Genomic DNA, 25015 nt, shown 5'->3' on the forward strand with positions numbered 1-25015 from the left:
AGGCAGAGCCCAGGATGAGGGACTAAGCACTGTCATCTCTAAAGAGGATTTCCACTGTAAATTAACGAAGCAGCACACAATAAATATGTGTCAAAATGCTTTCCAGGGCTTCCTTGGTGGCGCAGTGGTTGAGAGTCTGCCTGCCAATGCAGGGGACACAGGTTCGTGCCCCGGTCTGGGAAGATCCCACATGCCACGGAGCGGTTAGGCCCGTGAGCCATGGCCGCTGAGCCTGCGCGTCCGGAGCCTGTGCTCCGCAACGGGAGAGCCACAACAGTGAGAGGCCCACGTACCGCAAAAAAACACCAAAAAAACCAAAAAAAACAATCTAATAACTACTCCTTTCCCCCAAATTCTGCAAAATGGGCTATTCTACTATCTTACATTTAAGAATAACTTTAGATAATAAGATACTTCATATGTATCACTGGAATAGGAAGAGAACTCACCTTTGTTAAGTGCTATAGGTAGAACCAGATGTCTGGACAGAACAGGGGGACTTGAAATATCAGCTATATCAATAAATCCCACTATTTCCAAATCTGAAAAGAAGGAATCAACATAGAATTAACTCGTAACAAACAATAAATGCTGGAGACGGTGTGGAGAAAAGGGAACCATCCTACACTGTTGGTGGGAATGTACCAATAAACTGGTACAGCCTCTACAGAGAACAGTATGGAGGTTCCTTAAAAAACTAAAAACTGAGCTACGATGTGACCCAGCAATCCCACTCCTGGGCATATATCCGGAGAAATCTGTAAGGATGCATGCACCCCGATGTTCACTGTAGCACTATTTACAATAGCCAGGACATGGAAGCTACCTAAATGTCCATCGACAGAGGAATGGATAAAGAAGATGTGGCACATATATACAATGGAATATTACTCAGCCATAAAAGGAATGAAATAATGCCATTTGCAGTGACATGGATGGACCCAGAGATTGTCATACAGAGTAAAGTAAGTCAGAAAGAGAAAGAAAAATATCGTAAAATATCACTCGTATGTGGAATCTAGAAAAATGGTACAGGATTTCCCTGGTGGTTCAGGGGTTAAGAATCCACCTGCCAATACAGGGGACATGGGTTCGATCCCTGGTCTGGGAAGATCCCACAGGCCCCGGAGCAACTAAGCCCACGCACCGCAACTACTGAAGCATGCGCGCCTAGAGCCTGTGCTCTGAAATAAGAGAAGCCACCGCAATAAGAAGCCCGCACACCGCAACGAAGAGTAGCTCCCGTTCGCTGCAAGTAGAGAAAGCACATGCCCAGCAACGAAGACCCAATGCATCCAAAAAAAAACAAAAAAAAAAAAAAGAAAAGAAAAATGGTACAGATGAACTTACTTGCAAAGCAGAAACAGAGACACAGATGTAGAAAACAAACTTATGGTTATCAAGGGGGGAAGGGGGAATGGGATGAATTGGGAGATTGGGATTCACACATATACACTACTGTATATAAAATAGATAACTGGGCTTCTCTGGTGGCGCAGTGGTTGAGAGTCCTCCTGCCGATGCAGGGGAAACGGGTTCGTGCCCCGGTCTGGGAGGATCCCACATGCCGCAGAGCGGCTGGGCCCGTGAGCCATGGCCGCTGAGCCTGCGTGTCCGGAGCCTGTGCTCCACAACGAGAGAGGCCACAACAGTGAGAGGCCCGCGTACCGCAAAAAAAAAAAAAAAGAAAGAAAAAGATAACTAATGAGAACCTACTGTATAGCACAGGGAACTCTATTCAATGCTCTGTGGTGACCTAAATGGGAAGGAAATCTAAAAAAGAGTGGATATATGTGTATGTATAACTGATTCACTTTGCTGTACAGCAGAAACTAACACAACATTGTAAAGCAACTATACTCCAATAAAAATTAATTAAAAACAAAGAATTAATTTGTTATGGGAAAGTACATTATTTTCTATGTACTAGATTTCATAAACACAAGGTTTAGATCGGGAATTCAAATATGATGACTAGGAAGGTTATTAGAAGTTTCTCTGAATGACTCTAATACTTTGCATTTTAAGTAACTAAGAAATTAAGGACAACTGTCTTTTATTTAATGGACTTAAGTTATACGACAAATCAGCTAGACTATTTTTATGAGGCTAGGTCCCCAGCCAAGGCAAAAGCTTAATGGTTAAGGCTCTCTGAATAGTCAGGATGTTCAGGTCACCAGCGGGCGTCATAGTAAAATACTTCCACAACAACTGCAAGCAGCTATGCCTGGAGGGTAAGGCTTTTGCATTAAAACTGTTTCCCTGAGAAAGAAATACATTCTCTACAAAATCAAGGTAGCAGTGTACATATGACGATGGTTTCTTTGCTTTATAGAAGCTGTATTAAAGACCAAAAGTATTTGTTGAAAATCTAAAATAAGTTAAAAAAAAAAAAGTTGTAACCCAAAGAGTACTTTCTGGAAGTTTTTTCTTTTCTTTTTTTTTTTTTTGCTGTTCGCAGGCCTCTCACTGTTGTGGCCTCTCCCGTTGCAGAGCACAGGCTCCGGACGCGCAGCCTCAGCGGCCATGGCTCACGGGCCCAGCCGCTCCACGGCACGTGGGATCTTCCCGGACCGGGGCACGAACCCATCTCCCCTGCATCAGCAGGCGGACTCTCAACCACTGCGCCACCAGGGAAGCCCTGGAAGTTTTTTCTGATTATATAAGTAGTATAAAAACTTAGAAAACACTAAAAACTGTAAAGAAGAAAAATAAAGTCACTCATCATTCCTCATCAAAGGAAACCTCTATTAATATTTTACTGAATTGCTTTTTAGTCTTTCTTCTAGGCATATACACATTCATATTCTCAAAACAATGTTTTAAAAAATCAGGATCATGGTGAGTATACCATACTTCTTATACATCAGGAAATCTGCTTCTCTGGAGTTTTGCTATCATTACCTTCTTTAGCTGAGTAACGAATGAATCAGCATAAGCAGTTATATATTTTTCATCTGAGTAGAAAAAGGCCTATGTTTTAGTGGTTTAAATATAAGCTATAACAAAAATCTTGGACTAGAAGCTTTTATAAGTTAGTCCATTAAATAAAGGACAATTATCCTTATTTTCTTAGTTACTTAAAATGAAAAGCATTAGAGCCATTCAGAGAACTTCCAATAACCTTCTTAGTTATCATATTTGAATTCCCCACCTAAACACTGCATTTGTGAAATCTAGTACATAGAAAGTAATGTACTTCTGGGAAGAAAAGATCTATTTGAAGTTACTCATCCTAAAAGGGTGGGAGGGAAGTGGAATATAACTGGTTTGAAGGCAACAAAACATTTGGCACACTGCTGTCTAGTCACAATGAAAGAGATGGATGACCTATTTCTAGCAGGAGCAGAAAATAAAGGCACAGAAAACAAAACAGCCTGTGCACAGCCCTTCACTCAAAAACTCCTTAAAGTCTACACACCCAAGAATGAAATGAATTTCCAGCTGTACTTAATTTTAATCATTTAAAAATTTTTTCATTATATCTTTTATTATTAATTAATTAATTAATTTTTGGCTGCTTTGGGTCTTCGCTGTTGCGTGCGGGCTTTCTCTAGTCGCAGTGAGCAGGGGCTGCTCTTTGTTGCGGTGTGCGGGCTTCTTCTCACTGCGGTGGCTTCTCTTGTTGCGGAGCACGGGCTCTAGGCACGCGGGCTTCAGTAGTTGTGGCTCACGGGCTCTAGAGCGCAGGCTCAGTAGTTGCGGCGCATGGGCTTGGTTGCTCCACAGCATGTGGGATCTTCCCAGACCAGCGCTCGAACCCGTGTTCCCTGCACTGGCAGGCGGGTTCTTAACCACTGCGCCACCAGGGAAGTCCAATTTTAATCATTTGTTGATTGAACAATTACCTAGTGAACATCTACTAAGCATCAGACACTAAGCCAGGCACTGAGGGTGTGCAGTGGTGACTCGAAACAGTGATGGTTAAACATATACCCACCACTCAAGGAGTCCACCTGCCAATATGAGACAACTCTCTTCTCTACTACCCCTTGTTACTTTTGATTATTGGCTTTGCCAATTTAACCTAAGCATAGCACTGGCAACATGGTAGAAGCCATAACACATTGCTTTCTTTTAGTCATAATACAAGCTGCAGGATTAGAGGGGTACAATATATCACAACTGAGACCTGAGAGACCATCATTTCTCCTAGAGATTCCACTCACCTAGCCAATAAGAACTAGAGGAAGTGACTTGTCCAGGGTCACAGAGGAAAAGTCACACAGCCAAGTCTAAAAGCTAGCTCTTCATATATGACCTTAATAATGACGCTAATCCGTCTTACTATCTCTATTAAGAACTACCTCAAGGATTTCAATGCTAGTGAATCTGGCCCTGGTTTCCAACTCTAGTAACTTGTGGTTATAATCATCTAGGATCAGAGATTAACTCATGACCTCACCACGGAAGACTACTAATCTGCCACCCCTTAGGCAATGCAACCTCCCATCCAAAGTATACTGGCATTTCTTTTCAACCCTCCTGGAGAGAGGAGAGTAAAAGTCAGAAGTTAGAAGAAAGTAGGGATAACAGAAGAACAAGAATGAAGTATAAAAAAAGTTACCTGTGTTAATGACTTTAGGGATAGGATCGATTTCCTCGTCTACAACAAAAGGTTCTGGCCTGGGGAAGACTTGCACATCAGCGGTTAGGTGGCCACACTTGAGAACAGCATGGAAAGGTGTATATGCCAGATCTATCAGTTTTCTAGAATATGATGATTATTTGTTACAGAAAGAGTAATATGATACGTATAATTTTTTTCAAGTAATCTTTTTAAGATGTCAAGTTTGTTTTCCCTTCAAGTTGATTCCAAAGCTATGATCTGACCATTTGTGAAACAGAACAAAATCTGATATTTTTGGTGAGGAAATTTCAATTCTGAAAAGCTCAAAAGCAGTTAAATCTTTGAAATTGCTGTCATTGTAAGGAAGTCAATACCTATAGACATTATAGATTTAGTCATGCTTAATTTAAAAGGGAGTCAACACCTAAAAATCACTACCACCAATCATTTTATCTGAAAAATGTGCAACTTGGGGAAAATGAAATGACACAACTAGAAACAGTAAAATAGATATTATTGTCTGACATCAAATTATAATGCTGGATTGTAAGAAGGCAAAAAAGTATATACTCACCCAAACATAGACTGTACATTTTTCAAGCACAGGGGGCCATCAATAGTAAAAATCTGCCCTTCACCATTGTTTAAATCTATAAGACGTTCAAGGCAATCCAAGGAATCAGTGCTCTGAAGCTACAAAGCAAAACAGATGACTCTTTTAAAGTGGCATAAAATGCCAGATTGTTATCAGTACACTAAGGTCACAAAACGAAGATGATTTTTTTTAACAATGTGAGAAGGAAAATAACTAACAATTTTGACTCAAGGTTACCAAAGAGGAATGTTATATAAAATTATACCAGTAGAGCTATTTCATTCCAAGTAGTTTTGCAAAGATTCAGAGGTGACCACAGTTGGTATTCACATAGCACCTTCCCTTCCAAGTGTTTCTAACATATTTTGGTAAGAACCATCATTATTTATATTTTAAAGATAGAAAAACTGAGGTGAAGAAAAGTTAAATAACTTTCCAAAATAAATGGGAAAACCAGGAGATAAGAGTTTAATAAAACATACATCAGAGTAATGTTACTTAACAACAACAAAAAATCAAAGCACACTTCTGTCAACATTTCTGGTGTGATGGACATAAGAATTCCTAAGTGAGGGAAACACCTAACACCAAAAAGAACATTCTGACTCTGTAGCATCTGAAGAACCTTTGTGGGAAGTAGGACGGATAACAACTCCAGCTATGTTTCCTGAGATGTGGCAACACTCTGCTTTCAGAAAGCATTTGAGACATAGAGTCTTTTCAAATATAATCAGTAATTAGTGTCAGTTGAAACAATGGAGTTCAATGTTATACTATAGGCATGCCTCATTTATTGAGTTTCGCAGATATTGCCTTTTTTTTTAAACAAAGGTCTGTGGCAAACCTGTGTCAAGCAATTTTATTGGCACAATTTTTCCACAGGATTTCCTCACTTTGTCTCTGTGTCACATTTTGGTAATTCTCGCAATATTTCAAACCCTCCACCAGCAAAAAGATTACAACTTGTTGAAGGCTCAGATGATGGTTAGCACTCTTTGGCAATAAAATATTTTTAAAATAAGGTATGTACATTGGTTTTTTTTAGACAGTGCTATTTATTGCACTCTTAATAGACAACAGTATAGTACAAACAAAGCTTTTTTTATATGCACTGGGAAAAAAAGAAATTAATGCGACTTGCTTTATTGTGATCCCCGCTTTATAGTGGTGGTCTGGAATGGAACCTGCAATATCTCCGACACATGCCTGTATATGTAATATAATATTAATGGAATATACTAAAAAATATATTCCATTTCTGAGTCCTAAAATGTATCTAATCAAACTAAAAAGAACTTAGTAAAAAGCATTACCTCCTCCAGATTTGCCATGCACATGATGTATAACTTAGATGGGAAAGGAAAAGGTAGTGGGAACCTGTTGCTCTCACTGCGTTGGCTGTGAGTAGCTAGGGAGTGCCGCAGTGACCCTCTACCAATGCCAAGACAGCCATCTGTCACCAGAACAACCTGTTTGCAAAAAGGGAGAGGAGTTTTGTACATGAAATAACATATTTATTTAAAGCAGTCTCATTTGGCAATGTTTTCATTTCTCCCTAATTGCATTTACACTGAAAAATGTACCTCTGCAGGAATACAAACAAAGATGTGAATAAATCTCAACAACATTTGTCAAGTGAAAGATGACAGACACATTGTATTGATACGATTCTACACATATATATTAAGTTCAGACCACGTAAAACAAAACTAAGATAAATCAAATAGGGGTTGTGGGGTGATACTGAGTAGAAAGGGGCATGAGAAAACTCTGTAGGGTAATGGAAATGTTCTATATCTTAACTGGAGGAGTGGTTACATAGGTATATACGTTTGTGAAAACTCAGTAAACTGTATACTTAAGATCTATGCATTTTACTGTATTTTATCTTATTAAACCTTTAAAAAAGCACCTACCTATGAACACTTAAAAAAAAGACAAAACCATTCATAACCAATTCTTACTTAATTGTATTAAAACTAGAACGCTATCTCTTAGAGAAGGAGTTGGCACCTAAGACACTGGTGTCAAAAATGGCATAAAGGGTACTTCCCTGGTGGTCTAGCGGTAAAGAATCTGCCTTCCAATGCAGGGGACACAGGTTCGATCCCTGGTTGGGGAACTAAGATCCCACATGCCCTGGGGCAACTAAGCTCACGTGCCCTGGAGCCTGCGCACCACAAAGAGAGAGAGAAAACTCGCATACCACAACTAGAGAGAGGCCTGCGCACCGCAACAAAAAGATCCCGCATGCTGCAACTAAGACCTGAAGCAGCAGAAAAAGAAAAAAAGAAAAAAAATGGCATAAGGACCTATTTTACGTGTGTCCCTAGGAAATACCAGCACAGAAGTCTGAAGACTGAACCTTGACACTTTATTTTCAAAGATGACAAACTTTACCTACCCCTGCTCAACTAAAATGACAACTGCATTAAATATGTATTTATAAAAGCCATTTAACCAGACATGGACAAGACCTTTAAAATGCATTCTTAATCAACCGAAAATTTTTAAAAGCCTTCAAAACATACCAACAATAGACATTAGTTACAAATCATTTTCCTTTTCCTCACTGTTTAATGCAGTCCTTGGGAAGTCCTGGGTGGACTTCCCAAGCAATCAGGGGAGGATTGTTTTTGCTCTCCCTAGCCTAGCCTAGTAACTTAACAATAACAAACCAGTAAGTCAGTATTAGGTGGTTGTACCATGTGAAGTGCCAAGACTGACACTTACTTCTAAAGCCCAAGAATGCTTAATAGAGGTCCCCTGGAGAGATGTCATCTCTTAGGAAGACAGTCAAGGCAAATCCCTCTTCTAGGTACCAACAATTGCTACATAATGATTTACTTCTGCCACTAGCTTTTTCAGATGCTGTGTGATAATGAAATATTTCTTGTAATGTCAAAATGAGACAGACTTTACTCAGATAATGAAAACACGGTCCAGCTCTTTAAAAACTTGGTTAAAAACATTCCACATTAAAACAAATCTGTTTGATAGTAACTGATTATAAAAACAATCACTAATAACGTCCACCGTGTTTTGGACCTGGTTCACCCCAAAACTCACCAAGCAAGTCTAAGTGGATCCAGGCCCAGCTCCTTCCCCTCAGGGTACAGTATATCTCAAATTCAGATTCCTCCTTTTTGCAAAGGAAGAAAAAAATATTAAAAGGCAGAAGTCTGCATGGTGCACAAGGTCTGGCTCTTATGTGTTTTCTGAGTTTCTTCTCTAAAACCACTGAAGAAGTAGCAAATGAAACTGTGCTACCTGCTAGCTTCCAGTTCAGAAGATATTGACAACAAAACTTCACTTATTCTTTATATTGCTAGGAAATTAGACAGTCTGTATGCATGGTTTTATGAACTAATGTTTATGAAGCAAGGTGACAAAGGTTTTTATTTCTGAAAGGAAACTGATCAAAAGGTATTTACTGGCTTTTTTAGCAAGTGTCCACTAAAGTGATCTGATTTTTAACCTTTTAGTAGTAGCTCAGGGTCTTCACTAACCCATGAGTTCATACTGTGTAAAATAACTCAACTACCTGAGTAAGAAAAAACAGTAAGAAAAAACAAAAAAGCTTAAAAAAAAAAAAGCTGGGTTTATTGAGATATATTTCATAAGCAACAAAATTCACCCTTTTTAGTATATAGTTCTATGAGTTCTGACAAATGCATTCAGTGATGTAACCACTTCTACTATCAAGATACAGACCAGTTCCATCACTTCTCATATTCCCTCATGTTTTATTTGGGTCAGCCCCTAACCTTTCCTCACCACAAGGCAGCCACAATCTTATACTTATTTAAAAAACAAATATCGGTGATGCTACTGACACTACTGAGGAATCCCGTATTTGACCCTATAATAAAAAATCATATACTATGGCCCACTGCCTGTTTCTGTAAATAAAGTTTTACTGGAACAGAGCCATGCCCATTTATTTACTTATTACCTGTGACTGCTTTCATGCTATGACAACAGAGTTGAGGAGTTGCCACTGACACCCGCAAAGCCTAAAATACGGAAAAAGTTTGCTGATTCCTGTTGTAGACTATTATGATTTTCCTTTTAGCAACTTTTCTGTTTTCTCCTTTAAAATATGCTACCACTTCTCAAAGAACCTGTTTATAGCAAACTTCCAATTGCTACAACTCTGCTCTGATTTGATGCTATATGTGGACCTATTGTGGACTCTTAAGGAAAGGGCAACAGATTTTATGACATACACCTCACTTTTTAGACAACCCAGGTAGTTGAGAAGGTTAAAAGTCTGCTGAATAAATGCTACACTGGAATAATGAAGATAGACTATATTGTACTGATGTTTACAATTATATCACTCAAAATTATAATCGCCCCTTCCAGGGGGTGTTCTAAAATTCCACTGTGAGCCCTTTGTGTTTTATACAAACAATGCTAGTTTGAGGTAAGTCAATTTACTAGGAGGATGCTTTCCTTAAGGCATATTTGTGCTGCTTTCTGAATATATTAGTGTTGATTTAGTGCCTTCTTTTAAAAAGATACCAAAAGTGTATAATACAGTTTGTGGAAATTACAATGTATGCTGTGTCAGAGCCTGAACAAAAATGAAGCGCCTCAGTGGTTAATGATTTTAACTTAGGGCAAAGAAAAAGAATTGATCATTACCTGACAAGGAATTGCACCACCCCATTCTTGCTGAACGATATTGCAAACACCAACTAATGCAGACTCCAAGCAGGTTTTATCGTAATCATCCATATTACTTAGTGCTTCCTGATTGAATGAAAGATAAAATTGCTCATTATTATTTACTGTTTTAATTTGTTACCAGAAAAAAACATAAACTGTTCAAAGCATGAATGTTACACAGGGGACACTGTGTTTCTGAGAGCCCAAATCATACGTTCTTAAAGAAAAATGGTAAAAAAGATTTCCTCAACTATAAAGGATGATTAAAAGAGCTTCCCTGGGCTTCCCTGGTGGCTCAGTGGTTGAGAGTCTGCCTGCCGATGCAGGGTACATGGGTTCGTGCCCTGGTCCGGGAAGATCCCACATGCCGCGGAACGGCTGGGCCCGTGAGCCATGGCCACTGAGCCTGCACGTCCGGAGCCTGTGCTCTGCAACGGGAGAGGCCACACAGTGAGAGGCCCGCGTACCACCCCAAAAAGAAAAAAAAAGAGCTTCCCTTTATTCTGTTCTCTCATCAGGTGAGAGTGAATTGTCCATCAAGTTCATATCTTTATTAAGTGGACCTTGAAAGAAATAATTAAAATGAAAAACGTTTGAAGACATCACAAAAATAATGACAAAATTTACTGAATACTATCATCATTCTAGGCATTTTACATGCATTTAATCATGACAACATCCTATAACGCAGTGGTCCCCAACCTTTTTGGTCAGGCACCAGTTTCGTGGAAGACAGTTTTTCCAGACGGGGGGTGGGTGGGGCGGGGCAGGGGATGGTTAAGGCGGTAATGTGAGAGATGGGGAGCAGCAGATGAAGCTTTGCTGGCTGCCCACTCCTCACCTCCCGCTGTGTGGCTGTGGGTGGGGGTTGGGGACCACTGCTATAAGGTATAGATAATGAATCTATTTTTATTTTCTTTATTTAAAAAAAATTTCATTTATTTATTTTTGGCTGCGTTGGGTCTTCGTTGCTGTGCACGGACTTTCTCTAGTTGTGGTGAGCGGGGGCTACCCTTTGTTGCGGTGTGCAGGCTTCTCATTGCGGTGGCTTCTCTTGTTGCGGAGCACGGGCTCTAGGTGTGTGGGCTTCAGTAGTTGTGGCAAGCAGGCTTCAGTAGTTGTGGCACGCAGGCTTCAGTAGTTGTGGCTCACGGGCTCTAGAGCGCAGGCTCAGTAGTTGTGGTGCACAGGCTTAGTTGCTCTGCGGCATGTGGGATCTTCCCGGACCAGGGCTTGAACCCATGTCCCCTGCATTGGCAGGCGAATTCTTAACCACTGCGTCACCAGGGAAGCCCAATTAACCTATTTTTAAAATAAGGAAACTGAGGTACAAAACGATTAGGTCACTTTCCCAGGTCTTACACCTAGAAGTGGCAGAATCTAGATTTGAACCCAGTCAGTCAGACTCCAGGACTCAACCATTACTCTTCACTACCTATATAGCAATTCTTTAAATTTCAGAACTGCTGAACATCCAAGATTCTTAGTTTACTCATCTATAAGAAATCCAGTGCAATTAAAAAATGAAAAAAAAAAAAAAGCTTTTGAGTCACTTAAAAAAATGTGAGATAGGGACTTCCTTGGTGGTCCAGCGGGTAAGACTCCATGCTCCCAATGCAGGGGGCCTGGGTTCGACCTCTGGTCAGAGAACTAGATCCCACATTCATGCTGTAACTAAGAGTTCACATGCCGCAACTAAGAGTCCACACGCCAAAACTAAGAAGCCCACATGCTGCAACTGAGACTCTGCATTCCACAACTAAGGGTCTGCATGCTGCAACTGAAAGTTCACATGCTGCAACTAAGACCCGGTGCAGCCAAAATAAATAAATAGATTTTTAAAAAAAAATGTGAGATAATAAATGATTTAACAAAATTTTATTATTTATATTTTAAAAAGCAAACTATACTGATCCTGGATTTCTAAACTGCCTAGCAACTATTAAACTGTTCATTTTAATTCCACAAACACTTACTGACTGCTCACTATGGGCAAGGAACTGTGCTAGGTATTGTTGGAAATAGTAATAATTTAGAGATGTTGTCAGAAAGTAATTCTTTGGCATATCACAGACAACACCTTTGGAAGGTAACACCTATCAATCAAGGTTTTAAAATGATTTCTTGGCATCTGTAAATCAAAGGCTATTTGTTGCGGAGGAAATATACTCCTGAATTACTCTAGAATAAGGATTTTATAAGGAAGGACTATTTTTCTTTTTTTAAAATTTATTTATTTTTGGCTGTGTTGGGTCTTCATTGCTGCATGTGGGGTTTCTCTAGTTGCAGCAAGCGGTGGCTACCCTTTGTTGTGGTGCATGGGTTTCTCCTTGCGGTGGCTTTTCTCGTTGCGTAGCACGGGCTCTAGGTGCATGGGCTCAGTAGCTGTGGCTTGCAGGCTCAGTAGTTGTGCCGCATGGGCTTAGTTGCTCCACGGTATGTGGGATCTTCTCGGACCAGGGCTCAAACCCGTGTCCCTTGCATTGGTAGGCGGATTCTTAATCACTGAGCCACCAGGGAAGTCCCTGGAAGGACTGTTTTTCATCTCAAGTTTTATAGAAAAGTAGAAAAGTGTTGAACCTAAAGATCCTGAACTTTAGGGAACAGGGCACTACATCCTGAGATGCTCCCCTCCCACAGAGAATTCCAGAAAACCAAAAGAGGAGGCTACAGCAACAACTCACAGCTCTAACTCATAGCTCTACCAAAGGCAGAAGGCCTACTGATTATGAATCTTTGTTTTACAGTTATACTCAGATATTATACCCATAGACTTATCTTTAAATAATTCCAGTTCTAAATATTCAGTGCAATATGATAATACTGTTTTCCTTCCTATAAATTGGGCCCAGTACATACAATAACTCATTCCTTTTTGTACCTGTAGGGTGTTATAATCTCTTGTGAAGGGAACCATCAATTCCCAGAGTGATGAAAAAACCACCAGGGCTGTAAACTCAAGCTTGTAATTTGTGGCCATGTGTTCAAACAGCATTGTCAAACCATGGGCTGCCAGGTGCTTGCGCTGATATTCCTCGGACCCCTCGATAGACACAGGTCGGGTCATGGAAAGGGATACGTCCATTACCACCACCGTAGGCATGATGAAAGTGATCCCAGTGTTCCCAGTCAGAATGTAAACAGATAGCTATAGATAGAGAAATGCTGTAGAAAGTAAATATGATTAGGTCTTGCATGTCATGGAGAGAAAAAAGTATTTTTTTAATCATAATTTTAACCTAACTTTCCAGAAATAAGTGAAGGCAAACCCCATCTAAGTGGAGGTGAGGACAAATCTGCAGGGAATTCAGTGGGAGGGAAGCAAGCAGCTTAGTTCACTGTGAGGACCACTCCTAGAATCACCCACTAAATGGCCATAAATCAAGGACCATCTTAAATGTTTCTAGTAAAAACAAAATAAAACAAAATATTAAATTCAGGGAGCTCTTGAGTTGAATACTTTCAAATCTTACACAACTTAATATAACAAACACTCCTACATCACCTCTCCGACACTTAATTTACTAAAGAACATTTCTAGTTGTCTTATGGTGGTACTTTTTGACAATCAACCATTCTTTTTGGGCACCATCACTATCTTACTCAATACAGCAGTATTTGGGCAAGTGTTTGCTGAATTATCTTGTTGCCTAATGTCCTTTTTAAAAAAATTAAAATGAACGCAAAATATAAAAACAAAAAGTCGGGCTTCCCTGGTGGCACAGTAGTTAAGAATCTGCCTGCCAATGGAGGGGACACAGGTTCGAGCCCTGGTCCGGGAAGATCCCACATGCCGCAGAGCAACTAAGCCTGTGCACCACAACTACTGAGCCTGTGCTCTAGAGCCCATGAGCCACAGATACTGAGCCCAGGTGCCACAACTACTGAAGCCCATGCGCCTACAGCCCGTGCTCCGCAACGAGAAGCCACCGCAATGAGAAGCCCGCGCACCGCAACGAAGAGTAGCCCCCACGGGCCGAAACGAGAGAAAAGCCTGCACGCAGCAACGAAGACCCAATGCAACCAAAAATAAATAAATAAAATAATAAAATAAAATAAATTATTTTTAAAAAAAGAAAAGGCTGGTAAAGTCATAGTCCAAATTAGACAAAGCTGGAAATCATCAAGCATGACAAAAACAACAAACTGCTAGCCTCAGTAGTACTCACTGCAGATAAACGAGGCAACAGCTCTTTAACTATGAAGGAAAAGAGCAAAATTAAAGAATATGTATGACAGCTGGCAGTATCTCTTGAAACTGTATAAAAGTCAAAATGTAGAAGAAATGGAGAAAACAAAGAGCTTTTAAAATTATGGATTGAGAATTAGCATGAAGAAAACATTTCTGTGCTCAAAAATAAAGAAAAAAGTTCCCAGATATACAGATCTGCTCTTGCTGCTGCTGCTACTCTATTATTAAGCAAACTATAGTCTACTCACACAATTAAATATCATATAGCTATAAATAAATCATACATATACAGATATCAGAAATATTTATATAGTATTAGTAACTGAGAAAAGCAGGTCACAGGCCTGTATGTATACACCGATTACAACTTCATAAAAATCATACTGCATATATTGCATATATACAATTTTGCATATATACAATTAGAGAACACTCAGGATGGACATAAACAAGTTAGAAAATTTAATGTTCACTAATTTCTTTTTTGGAACTTACTTCAAAACACTTAACAGTGGCCAGAGGGCTTGTTTTAGTACAGTGTCCAACTGCAAACGTGTGCTATTCTAAAATTCCATTTGTAAGTAGGCTGTTGGGAACTCTGAGCATATTGCCTCACAGAAACAATGTTATAAATGGGGATCAGGGACTCATGTCAAGTAGGAAAAGCCTTTTTACCACATAATGGCCTTTCAAATACAAATGCCTCATGTATCCAACATCGATAAAGACTAAAGGAGATATATAAATTACTCTTCCAGACTGCTTTCCAAAATGTTTAACCATTTTGATAGAAAAAAACTAAAATGTGGGATTCCCTGGTGGTGCAGTGGTTTAAGAATCTGCCTGCCAACGCAGGGGACACGGATTCGAGCCCTGGTCTGGGAAGATCCCACATGCCGCGGAGTAACTAAGCCCGCGCACCATAACTACTGAGCCTGCGCTCTAGAGCTCGCAAGCCACAACTACTGAGCCCACGTGCCACAACTACTGAAGCCCGCACACCTAGAGTCCGTGCTCCACAACGAGAAGCCACCGCAATGAGAAGCTTGTGCACCGCAACCAGTGGCCCCACTCTTCACAACCAGAGAAAAGCCGATGCACAGCAACGAAGACCCAACGCAGCCAAAAATAAATAAAATAAATTTATTTTTTAAAAAAACCAAGGGGCTTCCCTGGTGGCGCAGTGGTTGAGAGTCCGCCTGCCGATGCAGGGGACACAGGTTCGTGCCCCGGTCTGGGCAGATCCCACGTGCTGCGGAACAGCTGGGCCCGTGAGCCATGGCCGCTGAGTCTGCGCGTCCGCGTCCGGAGCCCGTGCTCCGCAACGGGAGAGGCCACAACAGTGAGAGGCCCGCGGACCGCAAAAACAAACAAACAAAAAACCCCAAAATGTGCATCCTTATTCTGCGCCTCATTAAGCACAGCATGTTAAACATAATTCACTCTGACTTAGCATCACAACTCTGAACACCAATACTGCGCAGCACGCTGCTGCCCTCATGTTTTTATACCAGCATTCTCCCAAGTGTGTGCTGCACAACACTGCCCTGGAGGGATGCGCCAAGAAAAATGAGTTCAGGTCTTATTAAAGACACTGAGAAGCTCTATAGCAAAGAATCCAGTTTGTTAACTCTGTGTTTCCCATTTAACCCTTCTCTGATCATTAGTTGATGCCATGGAACAAGTATATAGAACATACCCAGAAACACTGCCTTGTACTCAAGGGATCCAGGCTGTTGTGTTCTGTTTTGGTGCCTCCTCTTTGTAACTAAGTTTTGGACCATCATTTTGCATCCCACTTTTCTCTGTAATCATCCTCCCTCTTTCCGATTTGTTGCTTTTTGGCTACTATGAGCTGGAAAGCCAGGTAATCCAGCTTGCTAAAACTGTGTCCGAAGTCAAAGTTAACAGGCTCTGAGAGCCTGTGAGTTTCTTCTGCTGTCACGTGCATGTGCTTAGGCATTATCAACTTGGTGCTATTTCATCTACTCAGTCTTTCCAGACCCTTTCTGGGTCTCAGCTGTGTTGTTCAAGAAGTGAGGTCCTGTGCAATACTGGTTCAACTACACTACATTAGACGATAAGCTCAACAAGAGCAAGGACAGTGTGAGATTCTGCCCACCAATGTCTCCTCAGAACCTATCACAGCAGTGGGCACACAGTATGTACTTGACAAATACTTGATAATGACAAGTAAACTACCTCTCAGCACCAGATGTAACATTAATTTTTTGGCAAAACACATTACAAATTTTAACTCTGGACACCAGAAACACACTTCCTCCTCTCCTCGTTCAAGCAGAGATATCAGGAACTCCTATGCCTCTACCCACGTATAGAGTTTATCCAGCTCCTATGGTATTCCCATTCAGGCACAGAGGTCTTTACGTTACTGAAAGCTGGGGATGCGGAGTACTGGCCTCATCTCTTAGGAGAATGAGAATCAGGATACACAGATTTAGATCATATATAAGAAAGCATTTCCAGCTCATGAAATCTGCTGTAACACTGGAATGGGTGACCATAGCTGGCAGGATTGCATTCTGGGAAGACACTTATGGAGCTGGCTCTTTCTTCAGACTGATGCATTTGTGTCCACCCCCAAACACACCTTCCTAACAATGGCAAAGTTATGGGAAACCAATTTAGAACTCAGGTTGTCAGCACAGAAGTAAAAGATGGATGGATGTTCTTGAAGGGTGGTTCACTCAAGTAGCCTAGGCCTGATTAAAAAAAAAAAAAAAATCCCTGCCCACACAGTCCAGCAATTTTGTGAAAACACCACGTTACTTCTCTCTTGGGTTGATTCTTACCCTAAGGTCCTCCACCCCACCCCCATAGCCTTCTCGTAAGTACAGTTTACATACAATGCTTAAGACAACTAGTGGTCTTCTTTTCTCAAGTAGCCCTCAGCCCCTTGATTTGGTCATCTCCATTAGCTACACATTTATAATTCTTCCCAGAAGGAGACAATTGGCTCGTTCATAAAGAAGTGATTCTGAGGAGTATCGCTCTTAAAGCGTGATTCCACTCGAATTTCTAGGGATCCGCTAACCTACTCTTAAGTTTGTCTGTTGGCCTCACATCTCTTGCCCGGATGAGTCCCCTCCACCGTTCTCGTTACAACTTCACCTCTAAAGTGCCAACCTGTAAACACAGAACTCCTGCATTTGGATCGCGTCTGCCTGGGGATGTATTTTTACCTTAAAATCAGTCAAAAATCTTTAAGATCTGGAAGTCTCTTATGGGAAGAGGAGGCGAAGGGGGCCTGGGTAAGGGGCCGACATCGTGGTGCTTGCGCGGAGCTCTGGCGCGGCAGAGCGAAGGGAGAACGAAGGCAGTGGCCCGGAACTGGCGCCGCAGAGACGGCGCGGGGCGGCCACCTCGGCGGCGGAAAGGCCGGGGGTCGGCCCCGCGTTGTTCCCCGCCGCCGACCCCTTCTCCTGCAGCTCCAACAAGCAATCCAAGACAGCCTACGGTCTCCAGCGCCCTCTACTCACCCCGCGCCCATCACCGGTACGGTCCGTCACCAAACCCTTTCCGCCAGCGCGCCGCAGCCGGAAGTATATGGCCGCGCGACGAAACGGAACTCGGCGCCGGGTGTTCGCTAGGCGCTTGGGGCGGGGCTTTAAGGACGTCGTGGGCGGGGCGTTGACTCAGCGGAGGAGCTTCCCGGAGCGTCTTCCTCAGCGCTTCTCTTCGCAGCGTTTTGTTTGCGGCCAGCGCCACGACCCCACTCCCCACGTAGTCCCCAACTGCGCCGGGCCCCGGCTGTGTTCGCCTCTTCTCTCCCTTCTCGTTCTCGGGCTTTTCCTTATTTGTTTCTGGCCTCCTGCCCACCTGCCTCTCGTTGGCCCGTGGGCCTCACCTGTCTGGGTAACCCCGTGACCAATTCACACTGCCTCCTCACTCACCTGGGCTCGTTGGTGCACCAGCCTGACCCTCGCTGATATTTGCCCCTCTTCCCCGTCCCTCTTCAGACCCCTCCTCTGAACTAGTTGCCAGAATCCTCTTCCTACTCTATAAATTGTAATTCCTGCCTGAGGAGTGCTCATACTGAGCATGCTGTGTATTTTTCGTAGCTGACGTGAGCCAGTTTCCACGTCAAGGCTTTCCCTCTTGGTCTCCTCAGCCCGGATGCTCACTTTATCCCCGAACCCTTTGAGGGAAGTAGAGGGAGGGTTCAGTCAGTTCCCCTGCCTTGGCCAAGGTGCGCTGCTGAGGGATTTGCACTTAGGCTTTCCTGTGAGTCATCATGGGCCCTCGCGTACCTCACCTCTCGCCACTTGGTGTCCCCATAGCAGCCTGTGCCTTAGCGAGGTCCTTGAGGGGACAAGGAGTGACTTGCTTTCTAACCTCTTAGAGAGCTAGCAAATGCCAGCTAGAGGTAGGCCTGAATGGATGCCAGCAGGCCCCTGGGTAGTTATGGTTCAAAAAACAATGCTGGACCACATAGGTTACAAGTGGGAACAGAAAGGCCTCTAGAAGGCTTTAGGCCTTTGCCTCCTTTTCTTTTGGTTGGTGGGAGGGGGCGAGGTAGGAGGTGGGTCAAGGAGGGAGGATGCTTTGAACCGAACAACTGAGTCTGTCTGACTTGTTCTGTGGGAGAGTGTGGGCTCCAGTTGCTTGTAGTTCTTTCCTGTCCCCTCCTTATATCAGAGGTGGCAGAGGAAGGCACATCACTCCATGGGAATGACCCTGTCAGCATCAGGGCCCAGGGCCCAGGGGCAGGCAGACTGCCCTATTTGCTTCAGAACTTCTCTCCCCAACGTGGCTGGTTTCACCATCTCAAGACCCTTTTATACTTGAGCAGGCACTGGAATCTAGGTAAGTAAGGCTGCATTCTGATTACTTCGTTGTAGTTTCTTATTCTTTCCCTAGTGGGAGGAATGTGGCCAAGAACGTGTGGGCAAGGGAATTTTCGAGCTACCCCTAATGTGATGATGACTTAGCCCTGCGGTCACTGTTCTCCTGGTAGTTCCAGCTCAGCTCCATGGACTGATTCATTACCTTACCCAGTCCTAAAGATTAAGTTTATTAGCTTGCTGATGGGTGATCACATCTTCTACTTCTTCTGAATACAGGCTTTCAGGACACCAGGGAAGCAAAAGGCAATCGATTAAAACTGATGATAAAAGGTAGGACTACCAAGAGGACCACATCATTTAGGGCAACTGGTAAGTGCTTTTGTTTTTGTTTTTTAATTCTTAGTAGAATCCCATTAAAAATCAAAAGGTTGTTGAGTGACTATAAAATTCAGAGAACATTAGCACAAAGAGTTAGAAGGTCTTAAAGGAGAGGTCTTTCAAGCCATAGCTGGCTAATAAATTTCTTTTTCCCACTCAAGAGACCCTTAGCATTTGCATGTTTCCACACATACATTAAAGGAAATCGGTAAACAACTTCCTTTGCATAATCTATCATTCCCTTTATTTTTTCCTGCTTTGAAACAGTAGACAGCTGTCACAGAGGCTTTGAAAGGGAGAGTGATTTGGTCTCCAGTCTGGCAGAGTAAAGGTTAGTGACAGAAATAGCAAGCTGCTCACAGAAGCCACGTACTGGGGTTCAAGGGAGGTTCATATACCCATCCAGTTCTCCAACAGCACGTGTTGAAAATGTAGATTCCCAGGCCATGCTGACTGAATTGGAATTTCATGGGTTGGTGCCTGGAATCTTCATTGTTAAGTTCCCAAGATGATTTCCTTCCTCACCTACAGAGAGGAAGGGTAAGGAGTGAGTGAGTGAGGAAAAGGGGAAGAGAGAGGTTAGGGGAAGGCGGTGAGCCCACATTCCTTTTCTGTTCTTCCCTCCCTTTCCATTTTTGGTGCTGTCCTTTGTCCTATGTCTTCCTTCCTGCCTCCTCTAGTCTGGACCGTGTCCACTTCCAAATCATACTTCCAAGCTCCAGGCTATCTGCTTTCCCTCATCATCCTACCCCATTCCTCTATTTTCACCAAAGTGAAAGTCCAAAGAAATTGTAGATATGACCCTTTTGTCTTCTTAAAAATTTTTATCATTGAAGATTTTCAAACACAGACAAAGATAGGGGAATAGCATAATAAATCCCCATGTACCCTTCACCCTATTTCTACTATCAACTCAATTCTCAGTCTTGTTCCATTTATACCCCTACCCACTTCTCCCCAACATATTGTTTTGATACAGATCACAGATAGCATAACATCTTGTCCATAAGTATTTCATTATGTAGCGTAACATCTTGTCCATAAGTATTTCATTATGTATCTCTAAAAGAGAAGGATTTTTTAAATTAATAAACTTTATTTTTAGAGCACTTTTAGGTTCACAGCAAAGTGGAGTGGAAAGTACAGAGAGTTCCCAAATACTCTGTCCGCACACACACAGCCTCCTCCACTATCAGCATCCCAGCACCAGAGTGATACATTTGTTATACTCTATGAACCTACATTGACACATCAATATCACCCAAAGTCCATAGTTTATTATAGGGTTCACTCTTGGTGTTGTACATTCTATGGGTTTTGACGAATGTATAATGACATGTATCTACCATTGTAGTATCATACAGAGTAGTTTCACTGCTCTAAAAATCCTTTGTGCTCTTCTTATCCCTCCCTCTCCCATGACTCCCAGGAACCACTGATCTTCTACTGTCTTCATGGTTTGCCCTTCCCAGAATGTCATATAGTTAGAATCATACAGTGAGCAGTCTTTTCAGATTGACTTCTTTTGCTTAGTAATATGCATTTAAGTTTCCTTTATGTCTGTTCATGGCTTGATAGCTCATTTCTTTTTAGTGCTATATAATATTCCACTGTTTGGAAGTACCACAGTTTGCTGAAGAATATCTTGGTTGCTTCCAAGTTTTGGCAGTTATCACTAAGGCTGCCATAAACATCCTTGTGCATGGCTTTGTATGGGCATAGGTTTTTCAACTCAATTGAATAAATACCATGGAGAGAGATTGCTGGCTTGTATGGTAAGCATATGTTTAGTTTTGTAGGAAACTGCCAAACTGTCTTTCAGAGTAGTTGTACCATTATATATTCCCAGCAGCAGTGAATGAGAGTTCCTAATGCTCTACATTCTCACCAGCATTTGATGTTGTCAGTGTTCTGGATTTTCACTATTGTAATAGCTGTATAGTGGTATCTCATTGTTGTTTTAATTTGCAGTTCCCTAGTGTTACATGATGTTGAACATCTTTTCATATGCTTACATGCCATCTGTATATCGCCTTTGGTAAAAAGACCTGTTCAGGTCTTTTGCCCATTTTTTAATCAGGTTGTTTGTTTTCTTCTTGTTGAGTTTTTTTTTTTAAACATCTTTTATTGATTGATTAATTGATTGATTGATTTTTTGGCTGCATGTGGGATCTTAGTTCCCTGACCAGGGATAGAACCCACGCCCCCTGCAGTGGAAGGTGGATTCTTAACCACTGGACCACCAGGGAAGTCCCCCTTGTTGAGTTTTAAGTGTTGTTTGTGTATTTTGGATAACAGTCCCTTATCAGACATGTATTTTGCAAATATTTTCTCCCAGTCCGACTTGTCTTCTCATTCTCTTGACAGAGAGAGACTTAAACCCACAACAATTACACTACCATTGTCACATTTAAAATAATTAACAATAAATCTCTAATATCATCAAATACCCAGTCAGCTTTCAAATATCCAGTTGTCTCATAAATATCACTGCAATCTCTTGATATATCTCTGAAATCTCTTAATCTATAGGTTTATTCCTCCATGTCTTTCTTCATTTGCAACGTATTTGATGAGGAAACTCTGACCTCCCTCTCAATCCTCCTTCAGTCTTTTCCACAGCATTTGAGAAAACCACAGAGCTTCCCCAGTCTAAAATAATGGAAAGACTCATTGAACAAAGAAGCGATTTTGTACAATTCCAGTTTCAATTAACTTCATCTCTGCTCTGTAAATAGGGGTGAATCTTATCCACCACTGGATCCTCAGGGTCTGGCACGTGACACTCGATATGCATTTGTGGAAAGAAGATAGGAGGGAAGGAAGAGAGGTTATTAGAAGAAAGGTCAAAGGGAGAAAACAGAAAATTTGGTGGGTACTACATTTGTCTAAGAAAGTAGAACTGAACTTCTTTATTTAGGACCCCCTCTCCTTTGAAAAATGTTGTAAACTCTAAATTTTTAAAGGCCTCTCATGATCTGGGCCTGCATCTGTCTTGCCAGGCTCACTCTTCACCCTCTTACAACTTTGGTAGTATATTTCAATGAAAAAGCAGATAAAGCAAAACAAAACTAGTTTTAAAAAAGTTATAAAAGTAATTCATTTATATGGGAAAAATTCAAACAGTTTCAAAGTACATGAAGTGAGAAATTAGTAGTTTTTTCCTAGAAGTAACCACATATATCTCCTTGCCTCAAGAATGGTTCCAGCCACTGGGTTTGAGAGATGAAGTACCAGGTCTTTTTGTTTGGTTGGTTTTATTCATTCTGTATCTACTGGTGACAAAAGTACAGCTATTCTTACATAGTCTTTGCAAAGTTGTTTCTACCTATGTGCGTGTGTGTGTGTGTGAGTGTGTATATTCATTCCTTTTAATTGCTATGTAATTGACTATTGGAAAGATGTGATATCATTTATGTAACCAGTTTTCCATCAATGTTTAGATAGATTTCAGTTTTTGCCCTACAAGCAATGCTGGCAGACCATCGTTGGAGCTTTTCCTCTGAGGTGGGAAGCCACTGGAAAGTTTGGAGTATAGAGACCATGATCTCACTTACAGTTTAACAGCATCACTGTGCTGCTGTATCAGATTTACCCTCTATCCCCAGTGTCTTCACCAGCACTGGATATTAAATTTTTTAGTCCTTTTTAATTGATAAGCCAAAAAAAAACCCCTCACTATTGCTTCAATTGACATTCCTTTGTAAAATCAGATTTGACAGGGTGAGTTTTACTCTGTGGGCTGTTTCACACTCACTTAGAGAGGAGTTGTTAATTGTTCTGGTACTGTGTGGATTCCTGCATGGCCACACTGAAGCCCTCTGATAGAGCCTGTCTGATCTCTCCTCTAGACCCCAGGCCCTTCGGGATGGGTACCTGACTGTGAAGCCAAAACCCTGTCTCTGAACTACTTACCAAAATGAAGTGTCACCCCCTGCAATTCCCTGCTTCAGGTATGGCTCCAGCCACTGGCTTGGAGAGATGAAATGTCATGGGATGTTTGGGGGCTTATTTTGCTCATTTCCACTAGTGACAACTGCACAGTCATTTAAAAGAAATCCTATAAATGATATAATATAAACAATTAAAACAATATAAACAAAAGCTCTCGAACTATGACACAGTTCAGTATCTGACAGATCCAAGTGCTTCCACACAAGTTCTCACTGTACCTCTTAGAGCAACCCCATGAGGAAGTTCGTCATTCTTGGTTTTATAAGTGAGGAACCTGAGAATGAGAGACCTTTGGAGACTTGCTCCTGGTCAGATTTGTTACTTTATTAGAGTTTGCAAAGTACTAGAAGGTCAAATTCAGCCCCTAGCCCCATTTTGTTTGCCTTTAATATTTTTAAACTGTTTTACATTGGAATGCTTATAGATGGGTCATTCATTCTCTGTCCAGACACAGCCCTTATTACTCTCCGCTGACTTTGAATAGAGCTGATTTAGCTTAATTTTATCCACCCAGGCCCTGAAGGCATTGGAGTTTGCACCCCCTGCCAAATCTTGTCTAATTCCACCATGCAACTGTAGGGTCGATATCAACTCCTGAGGTAGGCCCAGAAATAAACCAGCCTCAACCACAAACCCTTAGTGTCAGGTGCAAAGCCTAATTCCTTCTCCCTCCTGTTCTAATAGAACCATGGGAAAGGCCTTGAGCTGCAGAGGGTGGGAGAGGAAAGGCCTACCTGCCATCCTGCCCAGCCCCAAAGCCCTGCCTTCCTCAGCCCCCGATATTATTGTGAGAGTCACAGCTAGATTTACCTCACCTGTCCTGCCACCCTGTTCCAGGGAGAGGATAAAATAAGACAACTTTATAGAAAAAGCAGATCAGCTTCCCCTCCTTGGTGGTGCTGGTCTTTCTCCAGCAGTCTGATCTCTGAAAGGCCGTGAGCCTTTATGAGTGGGCATCTCCCCACCCCACACATGTGTAGCTCAGGTGCTCCATCTCTGAGCATCTCCTCACTGGGATGTACATTTTCAGTCCATCAACAAATATATTAATTTATTTATTTTTAAACAGAGGCACAGAGTTATTTATTTATTTATTTATTTATGGCTGCATTGGGTCTTCGTTGCTGCACGCGGGGCTTTCTCTAGTTGTGGCGAGAGGGGGCTACTCTTCATTGCAGTGCACAGGCTTCTCATTGTGGTGGCTTCTCATTGCAGAGCACGGGCTCTAGGCACGTGGGCTTCAGTAGTTGGAGCACACGGGCTCAGTAGTTGTGGCTTGCGGGCTCTAGAGCACAGGCTCAGTAGTTGTGGTGTACGGGTTCAGTTGCTCCACAGCCTGTGGGATCTTCCTGGACCAGGGCTTGAACCCGTGTCCCCTGCATTGGCAGGCGGATTCTTAACCACTGCACCACCAGGGAAGCCCCAACAAATAAATTTTTTGAGTGCCAGACACCGTTCTGGACTCTGGGGTTTCAGCCGTGATTAAGACAGGAGCTCACCTGCTAGTAAGAGATTAATGCGAACATTAATCAGGTTATTACACAGTAAAGCGTTGTCACAATGGAATGCATGGAGATCTGCTTCCCACCAACACAGTCTGACTATGATCTCCAAAAGCAGAATAACAACAACGGTACCACCACTGTTAATGTGTTTTACATATTAACATATAACTTAATTCTTACAATAAGCCTACCAAGCAAGTAGTGTCATTATCACCCTCATTTTACAGTCATTGAGAAGTTAAATTCTTGCCTAAACTCACACCACTGGTACAGACAATGCTTCCACTCTTGGTTGAGCAGCAAACTTTTCTATAGCCTGTTGAATTTCAAAGTGTGCCA

The 25015-nt window shown here is 42.0% G+C and overlaps 2 protein-coding genes across 6 annotated transcripts in view; one reads left to right on the forward strand and one right to left on the reverse strand.

The window, feature by feature from the left end:
- The window catches only part of INTS14 (integrator complex subunit 14), a 43008-nt gene extending 25359 nt beyond the window's left edge, over nt 1-17649 (reverse strand). For 3 of the 5 annotated variants that reach the window (XR_010946257.1, XR_010946258.1, XM_067750859.1), the window contains exons 1-7: nt 17532-17649; nt 12721-13004; nt 9816-9923; nt 6479-6634; nt 5145-5263; nt 4568-4710; nt 450-542 (exon numbers count right to left, since the gene is read on the reverse strand). Coding sequence is in view for 3 of the 5 variants with exons in the window: in XM_067750859.1 (XP_067606960.1) it covers nt 450-542; nt 4568-4710; nt 5145-5263; nt 6479-6634; nt 9816-9923; nt 12721-12942 (841 nt within the window). In the remaining 2 variants the exon portion in view is untranslated. Of the gene's footprint in view, nt 1-449; nt 543-4567; nt 4711-5144; nt 5264-6478; nt 6635-9815; nt 9924-12720; nt 13005-17234; nt 17512-17531 lie in introns of those variants that run through there. The other 2 variants (XM_067750874.1, XM_067750883.1) reach the window with 2 other exon arrangements.
- Nucleotides 17650-22896: 5247 nt separating this feature from the next.
- SLC24A1 (solute carrier family 24 member 1) overlaps nt 22897-25015 on the forward strand; it is a 36858-nt gene continuing 34739 nt past the window's right edge. Inside the window, exon 1 of the mRNA XM_067751024.1 lies at nt 22897-23170. The gene's annotated coding sequence lies outside the window, so the exon portion shown is untranslated. The remainder of the gene's footprint in view (nt 23171-25015) is intronic.

Source organism: Pseudorca crassidens, chromosome 1, assembly GCF_039906515.1.
Source record: "Pseudorca crassidens isolate mPseCra1 chromosome 1, mPseCra1.hap1, whole genome shotgun sequence".
Classification (NCBI taxonomy): domain Eukaryota; kingdom Metazoa; phylum Chordata; class Mammalia; order Artiodactyla; family Delphinidae; genus Pseudorca; species Pseudorca crassidens.